The sequence below is a fragment of the Rhinoraja longicauda genome, chromosome 34 (genome assembly GCF_053455715.1).
Source record: "Rhinoraja longicauda isolate Sanriku21f chromosome 34, sRhiLon1.1, whole genome shotgun sequence".
Classification (NCBI taxonomy): Eukaryota; Metazoa; Chordata; class Chondrichthyes; order Rajiformes; family Arhynchobatidae; genus Rhinoraja; species Rhinoraja longicauda.
The window spans coordinates 21,952,016-21,967,841 of NC_135986.1; the positions used below are offsets into that span (position 1 = coordinate 21,952,016).

Sequence of the window (15,826 nt, forward strand, 5' to 3'; positions counted from 1 at the left end):
TTAGAAGGATGAGAGGAGATCTTATCAAAACGTATAAAATTATTAAGGGGTTGAACACGTTAGAGGCAGGAAACATGTTCCCAATGTTGGGGGAGTCCAGAACAAGCGGCCACAGTGTAAGAATAAGGGGTAGGCCATTTAGAACTGAGATGAGGAAAAACTTTTTCAGTCAGAGTTGTGAATCTGTGGAATTCTCTGCCTCAGAAGGCAGTGGAGGCCAAGTCTCTGAATGCATTCAAGAGAGAGCTGGATAGAGCTCTTTAGGATAGCGGAGTTGGGGGGTATGGGGAGAAGGCAGGAACGGGGTACTGATTGAGAATGATCAGCCATGATCACATTGAATGGCGGTGCGTACAGGCTCGAAGGGCCGAATGGCCTCCTCCTGCACCTATTGTCTAAGAGGTCTGAAAAGGCGCGGAACATATCAGAGCTGGCACCGACCGATGACTCGGGAAAGGTGGGGCCAACAATGATCTTTCAGCTGTGGAAGAGGTGATGAGGATGGGATATGAACAGTGAAACTAGCCAGACGACTGGGGTGGGGGAGGAATGGAGGGAGAGAGAGAGGGAATGCAAAGGTAAACTTGGAGTTGGAGAAATCAATATTCATACCGCTGGGTATGACGTCCTTGCTATTGAGGCAGTGCAGCGTAGGTTCACCAGGTTAATCCCCGGGATGGAGAGACTGTCATATGAGGAAAGATTGGAAAGACTGGGCTTGTATTCACTGGAGTTTAGAATGATGAGAGGGGAATCTTATAGAGACGTATACAATCATGAAAGGACTGGACAAGCTGGATGCAGGAAAAATGTTCCCAATGTTGGGGGAGTCCAGAACCAGGGGCCACACACACACAGTCTAAGAATAAAGGGGAGGCCATTGAAAACTGAGGTGAGAAGAAACTTTTTCACCCAGAGAGCTGTGAAATTCTCTGCCACGGAAGGCAGTGGAGGCCAATTCACTGGATGAATTTTAAAGAGTTAGATAGAGCTCTAGGGGGCTAGCGGAATCAAGGGATATGGGGAGAAGGCAGGCACGGGTTACTGATTGCAGATGATCAGCCATGATCACAATGAATGGCGGTGCTGGCTCGAAGAGCGAAATGGCCTCCTCCAGCACCTATTTTCTATGTTTCTATGGGTTGCAAGCTGCCCAAGCAAAATATGAGGTGGTGTTCCTCCAATTTGTGTGCAAGCTCACTCTTTATATTTAGGTTAGAGATACAGCGCAGAAACAGGCCCTTCGGCCCACCGGGTCCGCGCCGCCCAGCGATCCCCGCACACTAACACTATCCCACACCCACTAGGGACAATTTTTACTTTTGCCCAGCCAATTAACCTACAAACCTGTACATCTTTGGAGTGTGGGAGGAAACCGAAGATCTCGGAGAAAACCCACGCAGGTCACGGGGAGAACGTACAAACTCCGTACAGACGGTGCCCGTGGTCAGGATCGAACCTGAGTCTCCGGCGCTGCATTCGCTGTAAGGCGGCAACTCCACCGCTGCGCCACCGTGCCGCATCTTTGACAGTGGAGGAGGCCCAGGACGGAAAGGGCAGTGTGTGTGGCAATGGGAAGGGGAGTTAAAATGCTTGGCAAGCAGGAGATCGCGTAGGCCAAGGCAGACTGAGGGTCGGTGTTCAGCAAAGACCCAGGTCGCCCGGCTTTGGTTACCAGTTGGTGCTGGCGTCAGTGTGGATAAAATGAGGGGGCACAATCTCACACCCTCTCCTGGGGGGGGGGGGGGGGGGGGGGGAAGAACCGGTGGGGGGGGGAATACTTGGGTCTGGATTGCTGCTTGAAGATTCTTCCTGGCTTGAGATTTTGTGGCAAACACGCTGGGCTGTGAGCAGCCACGGTCGAGCAGTCCGCCACCATTCATCGCCGAGGCATCGAACTGTGCAGGCAACTACAGCTATGGTCATTTTGCTTTGTTCATTCAGCGTTATTGACAAGACCAGCGTTTATTGCTCTTTAAAAAATAAAAAAAAACAAGTTTATTTACATATTTACGATATGAACATTTCCAACAGAATATTTACAGAGTTCAGATTCTGATAAAACACTGCCACACTTGTCTGCGATGTACTCCCAGCCTGTGGCGCTCAATGATGGTGGAAGGCTTCTCGAGAGCCCGTGGGGCCATGTGTTCTTTCTCCAGATGCAGCTGGGCCCGGATGTATCCTCCGGAAGGGAGCATTCATTGCCCTTGAACTGAAAGACATAAGGGCACGGCACGTTGGCACAGCGGTAGAGTTGCTGCCTCACAGCACTAGAGACCCGGGTCGGTCCTGTCTGCACGGAGATTGTACGTTCTCCCCGTGATCTTTGTGCGTTTTCTCCAGGAGCTCTGGTTTCCTCCCACACTCCAAAGACGTGCAGGTTAATAGGCTTGGTAAAATTGTAAACTGTCGTGTGTGTGTGCGCGCGCGCGTATGTGTGTGTTAGTTTGCGGGGTGATCGCTGGTCGACGCAGACTGGGTGGGCCGAAGGGCCTGTTTCTGTGCTGTATCTCTAAACTAAACTAAACTAAATAAACAAGCAAGTCAACGCTGTGGTAAAAGCCAGCTTCGTACCAAAGCTAAAATCAAACCATTCCTCCAATTTGACGACATTGAAAAAATCATCCACGCATTCATTTCCTCCTGCCTAGACTACTGCAACTCCCTACACACTGGGATCAGCCAATCGTCCCTGTCCCGCCTGCAATTGGTCCAAAACTCCACAGCGAGACTCCTGACGGGTGCCCGTAAAAGGGACCACATCACCCCGATTCTGGCCTCTCTCCACTGGCTCCCAGTATAGTACAGAATCAACTTCAAGCTCCTCCTATTCACATACAAAGCCCTAAACGGGCTTGCCCCCCCCATATCAAAAATCTTCTAACCCACCACTCTATCTCCAGGTCCCTCAGGTCGGCCGACTTGGGGCTACTGACTATCCTGCGGTCTAGGCTTAAGCTCAGGGGTGACCGCGCTTTTGCGGTTGCAGCTCCTAGACTGTGGAACAGCATCCCTCTCCCCATCAGAACTGCCCCCTCCATCCACTCCTTTAAGTCCAAGCTCAAAACCTATTTCTACTCCCTAGCGTTTGAGGCCCTCTGAGGGGGGCGCTGTGAACTGTTTATGTACGTGCCGTTATGTTAGTGTGCCATTGTATGTTCGTTCTTAGTACCTGAACTGATGTACAGCACTTTGGTCAATGTGGGTTGTTTTTAAATGTGCTATACAAATAAAATTGACTTGACTTAAAATGTCAACAAGGTTTTTATTACGCTCGAATCCAGCTGATGGTAGATTTCTTTCTCTGAAGCGCATCGAGCCAGAAAGCTGTTAAACTAGTTGTAACGGTACTAAACCTTTAAAATTCAACCACACAAGTACCTTCCATTTGTTAAGGCGCTCTTAGTCCCACAGTCTGAAGACTTCTACGTACGTACACACTTGCTGTTCACCAAGTCCTAGCTTTCTGGTGTTGCTTTCTCGTATCCATGAACCGCCCAGATTTTTTTAAGCGTAAATTGATGGATTCTTGATTAGTACAGGTTAAGGGGAGAAGGCAGGAGAATGGGGTTGAGAGGGAAAGATAGATCAGCCATGGTTGAACTGGATAGAGCTCTTAAGGATAGCGGAGTCAGGGGGTATGGGGAGAAGGCAGGAACGGGGTACTGATTGAGAATGATCAGCCATGATCACATTGAATGGCGGTGCTGGCTCGTAGGGCCGAATGGCCTCCTCCTGCACCTATTGTCTATTGAATGGCGAAGGGGCTGGCTGAATGAACTAATTCTGCTCCTCGAACCTCTGACCGTATGATTTGGAGTGGAGAGGCAGTCTCCGAAGCCTGATGTTTGGGTGGGGTGCATCTACTCAGTGCTGAAATGCAGAATTTGAATGAGCACCCTGTTCAGCAGTGATGTAGGCTGTTTCTGCGACCACTCCTGTGTTGACAGATCGCCAGGATCTGATTAGCCTCCATTATTGGCACTTCTGTTGGTTGCAGCGATCGGTCTCCCTTTCACATTGTGGCAGTATCAATGGTGCCTTGATTGTCACACTAGACCAAGTGGACCTCTCTCCTCCCCCCTCCTCCTCCCCCCTCCTCCTCCCCCCTCCTCCTCCCCCCTCCTCCTCCCCCCTCCTCCTCCCCCCTCCTCCTCCCCCCCTCCTCCTCCCCCCCTCCTCCTCCCCCCCTCCTCCTCCCCCCTCCTCCTCCCCCCTCCTCCTCCCCCCTCCTCCTCTCCCCCCTCTCCTCTCCCCCCTCTCCTCTCCCCCTCTCCTCTCCCCCCTCTCCTCTCCCCCCTCTCCTCTCCCCCCTCTCCTCTCCCCCCTCCCCTCCCCCTCTCCCCCCTCCCCCCTCTCCCCCTCTCCTCTCTCCCCCTCTCCTCTCTCCCCCTCTCCTCTCTCCCCCTCTCCCCCTCTCCTCTCTCCCCCTCTCCTCCTCTCCTCTCTCCCCCTCTCCTCTCTCCCCCTCTCCTCTCTCCCCCTCTCCTCTCTCCCCCTCTCCTCTCTCCCCCTCTCCTCTCTCCCCCTCTCCTCTCTCCCCCTCTCCTCTCTCCCCCTCTCCTCTCTCCCCCTCTCCTCTCTCCCCCTCTCCTCTCTCCCCCTCTCCTCTCTCCCCCTCTCCTCTCTCCCCCTCTCCTCTCTCCCCCTCTCCTCTCTCCTCTCTCCCCTCTCCTCTCTCCCCCTCTCCTCTCTCCCCCTCTCCTCTCTCCCCCTCTCCTCTCTCCCCCCTCCTCCTCCCCCCTCTCCTCTCACCCCTCTCCTCTCTCCCCCTCTCCTCTCTCCCCCCTCTCCTCTCTCCCCCCTCTCCTCCCCAATAGACAATAGGTGCAGGAGGATGCCATTCGGCCCTTCGAGCCAGCACCGCCATTCAATGTGATCATGGCTGATCATCCACAATCAGTATCCCGTTCCTGCCCTCTCCCCATACCCCCTGACTCCGCTATCCTTAAGAGCTCTATCTAGCTCTCTCTTGAATGCATTCAGAGAATTGACCTCCACTGCCTTCTGAGGCAGAGAATTCCACAGATTCACAACTCTCTGAGTGAAAAAGTTTTTCCTCATCTCACTTCTAAATGACCTGCCCCTGGTTCTGGACTCCCCAACATTAGGAACATGTTTCCTGCCTCTAAAGTGTCCAACCCCTTAATAATCTTATACGTTTCGATAAGATCTCCTCTCATCCTTCTAAATTCCAGTGTATATAAGCCTAGTCGCTCCAGTCTTTCAACATACGACAGTCCCACCATTCCGGGAATTAACCAGCCATGATCACATTGAATGGCGGTGCTGGCTCGAAGGGCCGAATGCCCTCCTCCTGCACCTATTGTCTATAGAGTTCTGAGCTTGGCCATGGGCGCTGTTGTCCTGGCGGCAGTCAAAGCCAGCGACCATTGTTACCGTAGAGAAATCCCTGGTGGGGCAGCCATACAGGGGGGGAGGGGGGCAGTTTCTATTGCATTCATGAGGGTGGTGTGGAAGGGAGCTGGTAGAATGCAGGGAGACCTGCCCACAAGTGGAGCCAGCACTGTCTGTTCCTAGCAGTGGGCCTCGCGTCATAGAACGTGGACCAGTACAGCACGAGAACAGGCCCTTCGGCCCGCAGTGTCTATGACAAACATGGATGCCAAAACCATCACTTGTCTACCAGCACATCACCCATATCCCTGCATACCCACATGCCTATCCATTCCCAGTCTGACCTTTCTGTCAGTGCCACAGTGAGGCCCACCGGAAATTGGAGGAACAGTACCTCATATTTCGCCTGGGCAGCTTGCAGCCCAGCGGTATGAACATTGACTTCTCCAACTTTAGATAGTTCCTCTGTCCCTCTCTCCCCCTTCCCAGATCTCCCTCTATCTTCCCGTCTCCACCTATATCCTTCCTTTGTCCCGCCCCCCTGACATCAGTCTGAAGAAGGGTCTCGACCCGAAACGTCGCCCATTCCTTCTCTCCCGAGATGCTGCCTGACCTGCTGAGTTACTCCAGCATTTTGTGAATAAATACCTTCGATTTGTACCAGCATCTGCAGTTATTTTCTTATACTGCCTATCCAAAAGCTTTTTTGAAATACTGCTAACATATCTGTGTCATCCACCACCCCAGGCACGTTCCAAGCCCTGTGTGCTTAAAAAAACACTTGCCCCACACATCTTCTTTAAACTTTGCCCCGCTCACCTTAAAGCTGTGCCCTCTAATATTTTTTTTGATTTTTTTTTTCCATCCTGGGGAAAAAGGATCTGACTGTCTTCCCCATCTATGCCCCTCGTAAGTTTATATACTTATATCAGATCTTCCTGCAGCCTCTGGCGACCTGAGAAGGAATCCACGTTAACACTAAGGCAGCTCCGTGTGGTCGAAGAGTACGTCCAGACTGAGTCGTGGGTGGTTTGGTGCCAGATCTGTGCCAGCTTTCTCCCACAGCAGTGGGCACAAGGCAGGGTTCTGGCACACCAGCACTAATGGTAGTGAACTCTCCTTGCATCACGCCATAATGGCACCTTTAGTGTGTAGGGAACAAAAACTGCAGATGCCGGTTCAAATCGAAGGTAGACACAATGCTGGAGTAACTCAGCGGGTCGGGCAGCATCGCGGGAGAGAAGGAATGGGTGACGTTTCGGGTCGAGACCCTTCTTCAGACTGACATCATGCAGCATCTCTGGAGAAAAGGAATGGGTGACGTTTCGGGTCGAGACCCTTCTTCAGACCTGTCAGCGTTGATTCCACAAGCGCTCTGATTCTGGGAATGAACCCTAGGCCGTGAGTGAGGTGCCGGTGCCACTAGCCAACTGCAATGATGGGATTTGAACCTCTAGATCTCTGCTCCGTGTTTTCTTTGGTTGGTCGTTTGACCGTTCGGTATATAGCGACACTCTCCCCCCCCCCCCCCCCCGGTCGCTCCTTCGGATTCTGAGTCAGATCGCGGCTAACGCCAGCATTTGTGTGCACAGGCGGAGCTGATGAGCGGGATGATCGAGTACTGCATCGACTTCAACAGCGCCTCGGAGACGCCACCAGCGCAGGATGCTGTCGTTGCCAAGCCGCCGCGGCCAAAGGAGAAACGCGGCAAGCTGAGGCGGCAGAACAGCGTGGTGTGCAATCGCATCCAGCAGCTCTCGACCATTGACTACGTGGAGGAGGGTAGGTGGACCAACGGGATGTCAACTGATTTGTTATCCGGTGTGTTGATTAGTAGTCTTCAATAGTAGGGATATGGGGAGAAAGCAGGAACGGGGTACTGATTCTGGATGATCAGCCATGTCTATATTGAATGGTGCAACACCTGTCTCCCTTTACATAGAAACATAGAAAATAGGTGCAGGAGTAGGCCATTCGGCCCTTCGAGCCTGTACACACCGCCATTCAATATGATCATGGCTGATCATCCAGCTCAGTAACCTGTACCTGCTTTCTCTCCATACCCCCTGATCCCTTTAGCCACAAGGGCCACATCTAACTCCCTCTTAAATATAGCCAATGAACTGGCCTCAACTACCTTCTGTGGCAGAGAATTCCACAGATTCACCACTCTCTGTGTGAAGAAATGTTTTCTCATCTCGGTCCTAAAAGACTTCCCCCTTATCTTTAAGCTGTGACCCCTGGTTCTGGACTTCCCCAACATCGGGAACAATCTTCCCGCATCTAGCCTCTCCAACCCCTTAAGAATTTTATATGTTTCAATAAGACTCCAAAGACGTACAGGTATGTAGGTTAATTGGCTGGGTAAATGTAAAAATTGTCCCTAGTGGGTGTAGGATAGTGTTAATGTGCGGGGATCACTGGGCGGCACGGAATTGGAAGGCCGAAAAGGCCTGTTTCTGGCTGTATATGATATGATATGATATGATATATGATATCATATCATATGATATGAAGATCCCCCCTCAGTTTTCTAAATTCCAGCGAGTATAAGCCTAGTCTATCCAGTCATCATATGAAAGTCCTGCCATCCCAGGGATCAATCTGGTGAACCTTCTCTGTACTCCCTCTAAGGCTAGAATGTCTTTCCTCAGATTAGGAGCCCCCTCGACTCCATCCAAGGACCCAAACAGTCTCTCCAGGTGAGGCAGAGGTTCACCTGCACCTCCTCCAACCTCTACTGTATCCGCTGTTCCAGATGTCAACTTCTCTACATCGGCGAGACCAAGCGCAGGTTCGGCGATCGTTTCGCTCAACCCCTTCGCTCAGTCCGCCTTAACCAACCTGATCTCCCGGTGCCTCAGCACTTCAACTCCTCCTCCCACTCCCAGTCTGACCTTTCTGTCCTGGGCCTCCTCCATTGTCAGAGTGAGGCCCAGCGCAAATTGGAGGAACAGCATCTCGTATTTCGCTTGGGCAGCTTACACCCCAGCGATATGAACATTGACTTCTCTAACTTCAGATAGTTTCTCTGTCCCTCTCTTTCCCCTCCCCCTTCCCAGTTCTCCCACTAGTCTTCCTGTCTCCGACTACATCCTATCCTTGTCCCGCCCCCTCCCCTGACATCAGTCTGAAGAAGGGTCTCGACCCAAAACGTCACCCATTCCTTCTCTCCCGAGATGCTGCCTGACCCGCTGAGTTACTCCAGCAGTTTGTGTCTACCTTCATATTGAATGGCGGTGCTGGCTTGAAGGGCCGACTGGCCTACTCTTGCACCTATTTTTCTATGTTTCTAACTCATCTTGATCCGGCATTGGTACAGTGTAAATCACTGAATTGTTACAAATTAGAAGAGGGCTATTGGAACCGCCGGCAGGGCCTGTTTCCGCGCTGTATCTCTAAACTGGACCTATGATTTGCAGTGTGCGCTCGTGTGTCTGCCATACCATGTCTCGACATAAGAGGGTGCTCCTCCTCCTCTCCAGCCCGTTCAGAAAGCTGTACGGACCAAGTAATCTGCCATCATGCAGGGATATGTAACCCTGGAGTATGTATAAATCTATAAGAAACAATAGAACCGGAGAAGAAAGACCGGGCGGCACGGTGGCGCAGCGGTAGAGTTGCTGCCTTACAGCGAATGCAACGCCGGAGACTCAGGTTCCATCCTGACTACGGGCGCCGTCTGTACGGAGTTTGTACGTTCTCCCCGTGACCTGCGTGGGTTTTCTCAGAGATCTTCGGTTTCCTCCCACACTCCAAAGACGTACAGGTTTGTAGGTTAATTGACTCGGTAAATGTAAAAATTGTCCCTAGTGTGTGTAGGATAGTGTTAGTGTGCGGGGATCGCTGGGCGGCGCGGACCCGGTGGGCCGAAGGGCCTGATTCCGCGCTGTATCTCTAAATCTAAAAATCTAAAAAAAAAAGAGTAATCATTCACTACTCTGAGTAAAATAATAATCTGAAAGTAAATTATTAGCCAAGTGCATTGAAAGCTCTGGACTCCAGGAGAATGGAACTGGATTCGTGAACTCATGAATCTGAACTCATTGAATGGGTGATGTCTGAACTCATGAATCAGGGGCAACAGTTTAAATCTGACGGCTTTGGCTGAGGTAAAGGCAAGTTTATTTATCTAGCACATTTCAGCAACAGGGCAATTCAAAGTGCTTTACATAAAACATTAACGAGCAGTTACAAGCGATTAAAAACAGTCAATATTAAAGAGAACAGAAAATAAAAGCAAGCTAAAATAAAATAAGACAGGTATAAAATACAAGAATAAAAGTTACTGTGCAGTGTAAGAAATGAATAATTATTTATTGAGGAATGCTATCCGTTAATTTAAAAAATCTGGAGTTGGCTTCAGTGTTAATGGTGTTTGCTAGTGGAAACCAGAGTGACGTCAGACCCACATCACTATTGCAACGCCCGTTTAGGAACTGACAACAGGTGCTGGCCTGTCCATGATGTCTGGAACTCATGGCACTGGGAGTGCAATAGTCTTTGTGGTCGCCCACTAATCACCAACGTCTCAAACATGGCTCTAAAAGTCCTCTCGCGCCCACCGACACAATCTCAGTGCTTTCCTCAGACTTCAGCCAGACCAAAGATACTAGAGGAACAAGATGGACCCACTCCGTTGAAATCGCCCGTACTGAAGTGCAGTAGGCAAAGGAGTGTAACGTCTGCCATTTTAGTAAGCAAAACCTGCCGTCCGTTATGCCTCTCACAGTGCAATCAGTGTTTTGGGGGAACAGTATGTGTGATGATACCATTAAAATGCAGAATATATCTCGTCTATCAATTCACAGATTTTTGTTATTTTTCTTTTCAAATGTTTCTGCAAGTTTCTGCCTACTAAAATGGCGCCAATAGACAATAGGTGCAGGAGGAGGCCATTCGGCCCTTCGAGCCAGCACCGCCATTCAATATGATCATGGCTGATCATCCAACTCAGTATCCCGTACCTGCCTTCTCTCCATACCCCCTGATCCCTTTAGCCACAAGGGCCACATCTAACTCCCTCTTAAATATAGCCAATGAACTGGCCTCAACTACCTTCTGTGGCAGAGAATTCCACAGATTCACCACTCTCTGTATGAAGAAAATCTTTCTCATCTCGGTCCTAAAAGACTTCCCCCTTATCCTTAAACTGTGACCCCTTGTTCTGGACTTCCCCAACATCGGGAACAATCTTCCTGCATCTAGCCTGTCCAACCCCTTAAGAATTTTGTAAGTTTCTATAAGATCCCCCCTCAATCTTCTAAATTCCAGCGAGTACAAGCCGAGTCTATCCAGTCTTTCTTCATGTGAAAGTCCTGCCATCCCAGAGATCAATCTGGTGAACCTTCTCTGTACTTCCTCTATGGCAAGAATGTAGGTGTCGCACGTTATCATATCGCCAACCTGTTGAGAAAACCAAGGCAAAGGTCAACACCCGGAACAATGTCGTCGTAAAACTGGCAAACAGCCCGTTTGGAAATGACCCGACAGCGATCCGCACTGCAGCCCTGGCGCTCGGTTCCTCAGCGGCAGAGTATGTCAGCCCCGTCTTTGCGCTCTCAACATGCACGCAAGGTGGACTCTGCATTGGACACTGCCTGCAGGAAAATCGCAGGGTGCCCGAAGCGGACGGACAAAGGTTGAGCATCTGTATGAGTTAGCTGGCATTGACGGACCATCTCGAAGACGTGATCGTGCAGCCAGCGGTAGAACGCTTGCACGCGGACACAGACCCCCGTCCCTCACCCCTTGCACAGTCGCCAACGTGCCAAGAAACGCCTCACGGTTCGGAACAGCTTCATGGAGCTGGAGCCAACCGTGCCAGGTACCAAAACCAGACGACAGATGGCACCAGCACCAGGACACCACCTACCTGCCTTACGCCACCTGGGAACGCCCTAAACCGCCTCCGCACTAGAGTGGGACCCTGCGGTCCCAACCCGAACAAGTGAATGGTGGCCGATTAGGAGAAGGGGAGATGCAACGAGACCTAGGTGTCGTGGTACACCAGTCATTGAAAGTAGGCATGCAGGTGCAGCAGGCAGTGAAGAAAGCGAATGGTATGTTGGCATTCATAGCGGGGGGATTTGAGTATAGGAGCAGGGAGGTTCTGCTGCAGTTGTACAGGGCATTGGTGAGACCGCACCTGGAGTATTGCGTACAGTTTTGGTCTCCTAATCTGAGGAAAGACGTTCTTGCCATAGACTGAGTACAGAGAAGGTTCACCAGATTGATTCGTGGGATGGCAGGACTTTCACATGAAGAAAGACTGGATAGACTCGGCTTGTACTCGCTGGAATTTAGAAGATTGAGGGGGGATCTTATAGAAACTTACAAAATTCTTAAGGGGTTGGACAGGCTAGATGCAGGAAGATTGTTCCCGATGTTGGGGAAGTCCAGAACAAGGGGTCACAGTTTAAGGATAAGGGGGAAGTCTTTTAGGACCGAGGTGAGAAAGATTTTTTTTCACACAGAGAGTGGTGAATCTGTGGAATTCTCTGCCACCGAAGGTAGTTGAGGCCAGTTCATTGGCTATATTTAAGAGGGAGTTAGATGTGGCCCTTGTGGCTAAAGGGATCAGGGGGTATGGAGAGAAGGCAGGTACGGGATACTGAGTTGGATGATCAGCCATGATCACATTGAATGGCGGTGCGTACAGGCTCGAAGGGCCGAATGGCCTCCTCCTGCACCTATTTTCTATGTCTATGTGTCTAAGTGGGGCATCTGACAAATGCAACTGTGGAGAGGTACAGACAACGGCCCACCTGCTGCCGTGCGGCGGAGCGGGATGCACTGTGGACCATCTCCGCTGAGGCACGGGTGTGGCAAAGCGATGGCACAACGTCGTCTTGACACACGAGCGAAAGTGCTTCAGTTTGTAACTCCCTGAAACGTGCACCAAGCTTGCTTGCCTCTGCACGGTGACATTCACCGTTGCTGCGTTGTGTCAAGAGGCAATTCCCATCTCCCGAATCTTGCAGACGCATCTCGATTTGGTTCGAACGCACTCCTGCAGGTCATTTTCCCCACCTCCAAGATGTGTCCTGTGTAACCGCATTGGCTCGAGATCTGAGATCCCAGTGTGGAAAAGGATATGCTCTGTGGATCACTCTACACTTCCACCGGCGTTTAGTGAGGGTGTTAGTCATTTCCTGTGCTGGAGCCTTAACCCTGCCTCATTTGCCGAACCCCCAGCTGTACATCTACATTTTTGTAGAAACAAGAAACTGCAGATGCTTGTGACAATAGACAATAGGTGCAGGAGGAGGCCATTCGGCCCTTCCAGCCAGCACCGCCATTCAATGTGATCATGGCTGATCATTCTCAATCAGTGCCCCGTTCCTGCCTTCTCCCCATACCCTCTGACTCCGCTATCATTAAGAGTTCTATCCAGCTCTCTCTTGAATGCATTCAGAGAATTGGCCTCCACTGCCTTCTGAGGCAGAGAATTCCACAGATTCACACGTCTCTGACTGAAAAAGTTTTTCCTCATCTCAGTTCTAAATGTGAATACACAAAAGGACACGATGCTGGAGTAACTCAGCGGGTCAGGCATGGATAATTTCGACGGTATCACAAAATGCTGGAGTAACTCAGCGGGTCAGGCAGCATCTCTGGAGAGAAGGAATGGGTGACGTTTCGGGTCGAGACCCTTCTTCAGACTGATGTCAGGGGAGGGGGCGGGACAAAGAAAGGATATAGGTGGAGACAGGAAGACAGTGGGAGATCTGGGAAGGGGAGGGGAAAGAGAGGGACAGAGGAGCTATCTAAAGTTAGAGAAGTCAATGTTCATACCGCTGGGGTGTAAGCTGCCCAAGCGAAATATGAGGTGCTGTTCCTCCAATTTGCAGTGGGGCTCACTCTGACAATGGAGGAAGCCCAGGACAGAAAGGTCAGAGTGGGAGGGGGAGTTGAAATGCTGAGCCACCGGGAGATCAGGTTGGTTAAGGCGGACTGAGCGAAGGTGTTGAGCGAAATATGGATAATTTCCCTTTTTTGTAATCGTCGGTAGTTTCATAATCGCATTGAAATTCCAGACTTTTAATTATTTGAAGTTAAATATTCTAGTTGCCATGGTTTCTTGCGCCAGTCAAGATGCCATGGCCCATGTTCTAGATGCCAGTCCATTAAATGATTGGTTCAGGGGAAAAAAACTGCAGATGCTGGCCTAAATTGGAGGTGGACACAAAACGCTGGAGGGACTCAGCGGGTCAGGCAGCATCTCGGGAGAGAAGGAACGGGTGACGTTTCGGGTCGAGACCCTTCTTCAGACTTCAGTCACTCCAGCGTTTTGTGTCTATAAATGAATGGTTCACTTGACCCTCTGCAATGCTTTGGGCGGTCACGGTGGCGCAGCGGTAGAGTTGCTGCCTTTTACAGCGAATGCAGCGCCGGAGACCCGGGTTCGACCCCGACCGGTGGCTGCTCTCTGTACGGACTTTGTACGTTCTCCCCGTGACCTGCGTGGGATTTCTCCAAGATCTTCGGTTTCCTCCCACACTCCAAAGACGTGCGGGTTTGTAGGCTAATTGGCTCGGTGTAGTGGGTCTGGGCGCGACAGGAATCAGGCCAGACGCCAGGTAAGAAGTAACAATAACTTTAATACAGTATCTGAACATTCACTCACTCAGTCACCCGCACGAGTAAATCTATAACCCCCTCCAGCAAACCCCGTAGCCCAAGACCAGTCTGTGTCCAGGGGAATGACCCAGGGAGTGGCCTAATCCACCCTGTCCACTCAGTGCCGAGGGGAATGACCAAGGGAGTGGCCTAGCCCCCGGGCACCGCCACATCGGTATAAATGTAAAAATTGTCCCTAGTGTGTGTAGGATAGTGTTAATGTGTGCAGGAATCGCTGGTCGGCGTGGGCCGCAGGGCCTGTTTCAGCACACCATATCTCTAAACTAAGCTCTGAAATTCCCGGAATGGCGGGACTGTCATATGTTGAAAGACTGGAGCGACTAAGCTTGTATACACTGGAATTTAGAAGGATGAGAGGGGATCTTATCGAAACGTATAAGATTATTAAGGGGTTGGACACGTTAGAGGCAGGAAACATGTTCCCAATGTTGGGGGAGTCCAGAACCAGGGGCCACAGTTTAAGAATAAGGGGTCGGCCATTTAGAACGGAGATGAGGAAAAACTTTTTCAGTCAGAGAGTTGTGAATCTGTGGAATTCTCTGCCTCAGAAGGCAGTGGAGGCCAATTCTCTGAATGCATTCAAGTGAATGCTAGATAGAGCTCTTAAGGATAGCGGAGTCAGGGGGTATGGGGAGAAGGCAGGAACGGGGTACTGATTGAGAATGATCAGCCATGATCACATTGAATGGCGGTGCGTACAGGCTCGAAGGGCCGAATGGCCTAATCCTGCACCTATTGCCACTTTCATTTCACTGTACATCGTGTATGTGTATGTGACAAATAAACTTGACTTGAGTTGACTTGACTTGACTATTGTCTATTGAAAGGTACTCTGTGTCTGTCCATCTTTTGAATGTATTCTCCACTTTCAGGTAAAGAAATCAAGCGGGTGAAGCCCAAGAGAGCCGCCTCGTTCTTCACGAAGCAGATGCCGCAAGGACCGGCCTCGTACAGTACTGTGGAAGTCTCGGAGACGCTGGAGCAGGGCTGAGGCAGCGGCCTACCGAGATGGACACCCTTCTGAGATGGACGCCCTTCTGGGGAAATGACTACAAATTCCGAAAGTGGACCGACGAGCTGGTGTGGGGGGGGGGGGGGGGGGGAAGGGAATCGAAGCAAGAAATTTTGCCAACAGCCAAAAAAATCATATGGTATTTCAAAGAAGCAGCAAGCCAGTGGCTGCCGTGAAACCATCTCCAGGAGTTTCTGAAACTAGGTGCCACACGATTTGACGATCCCCATTATTGTACCTGGAGTCTAGGAATCGTTCAAAAAAAAAAAAAAAATGCCGTATGTATAATATATGATTTATTATTTAAGAAGACGATGAATGCAGTTGTAGATACGTTATGATTTATAAAGTGCAGGGGTCTCCTGCGCTATTGGTCTTTTTCATTTCCGGGGGAGTACCAACCCTTTGCTGACTAGGCCAGGGTCCCCAGGCCTTGCTGACTGTAGGTGTCACACCTGGGGCAGCCCTTCCACCTGATCTCAAAGTCCATCCGAATGCTCGCTCTGACCGAGGGGCTGCCGATTTTGCCGCGTGCAGGTGCGATGAGGAGCTGGGTGTGTGGGGGGGGAGTGCGGGGAATAGCGGGGCGGGACAGAACAGGGGGGTGAAGTGGTGGGATGCGTGTGTGTGTTGGCCTCTGTGGGAAAGAGCCTTTTTTCACATTCGTGCGGTCGTTTGGACCCGGTACGTGCCTTTTCCTTGCTGCTACTCATGTCCAGCGCGTCACGTTTTCGGTGCCTTTTTAAATGCATTTCTTTTTTTTTTTTGTCAAAATGTCTCCTGAATGCCGTCAAGTGCAGGGAGACGAGG

The 15,826-nt window shown here is 50.8% G+C and overlaps 1 protein-coding gene across 3 annotated transcripts in view; it reads left to right on the forward strand.

The window, feature by feature from the left end:
* Positions 1-15,094, forward strand: part of frmd8 (FERM domain containing 8) — a 53,982-nt gene extending 38,888 nt beyond the window's left edge. For all 3 annotated transcript variants that reach the window (XM_078427677.1, XM_078427678.1, XM_078427679.1), the window contains 2 exons: positions 6,954-7,143; positions 14,877-15,094. In XM_078427677.1, coding sequence (XP_078283803.1) covers positions 6,954-7,143; positions 14,877-14,995 — 309 coding nt within the window. In that variant the 3' untranslated portion in view covers positions 14,996-15,094. The remainder of the gene's footprint in view (positions 1-6,953; positions 7,144-14,876) is intronic.
* Positions 15,095-15,826: the final 732 nt, after the last annotated feature.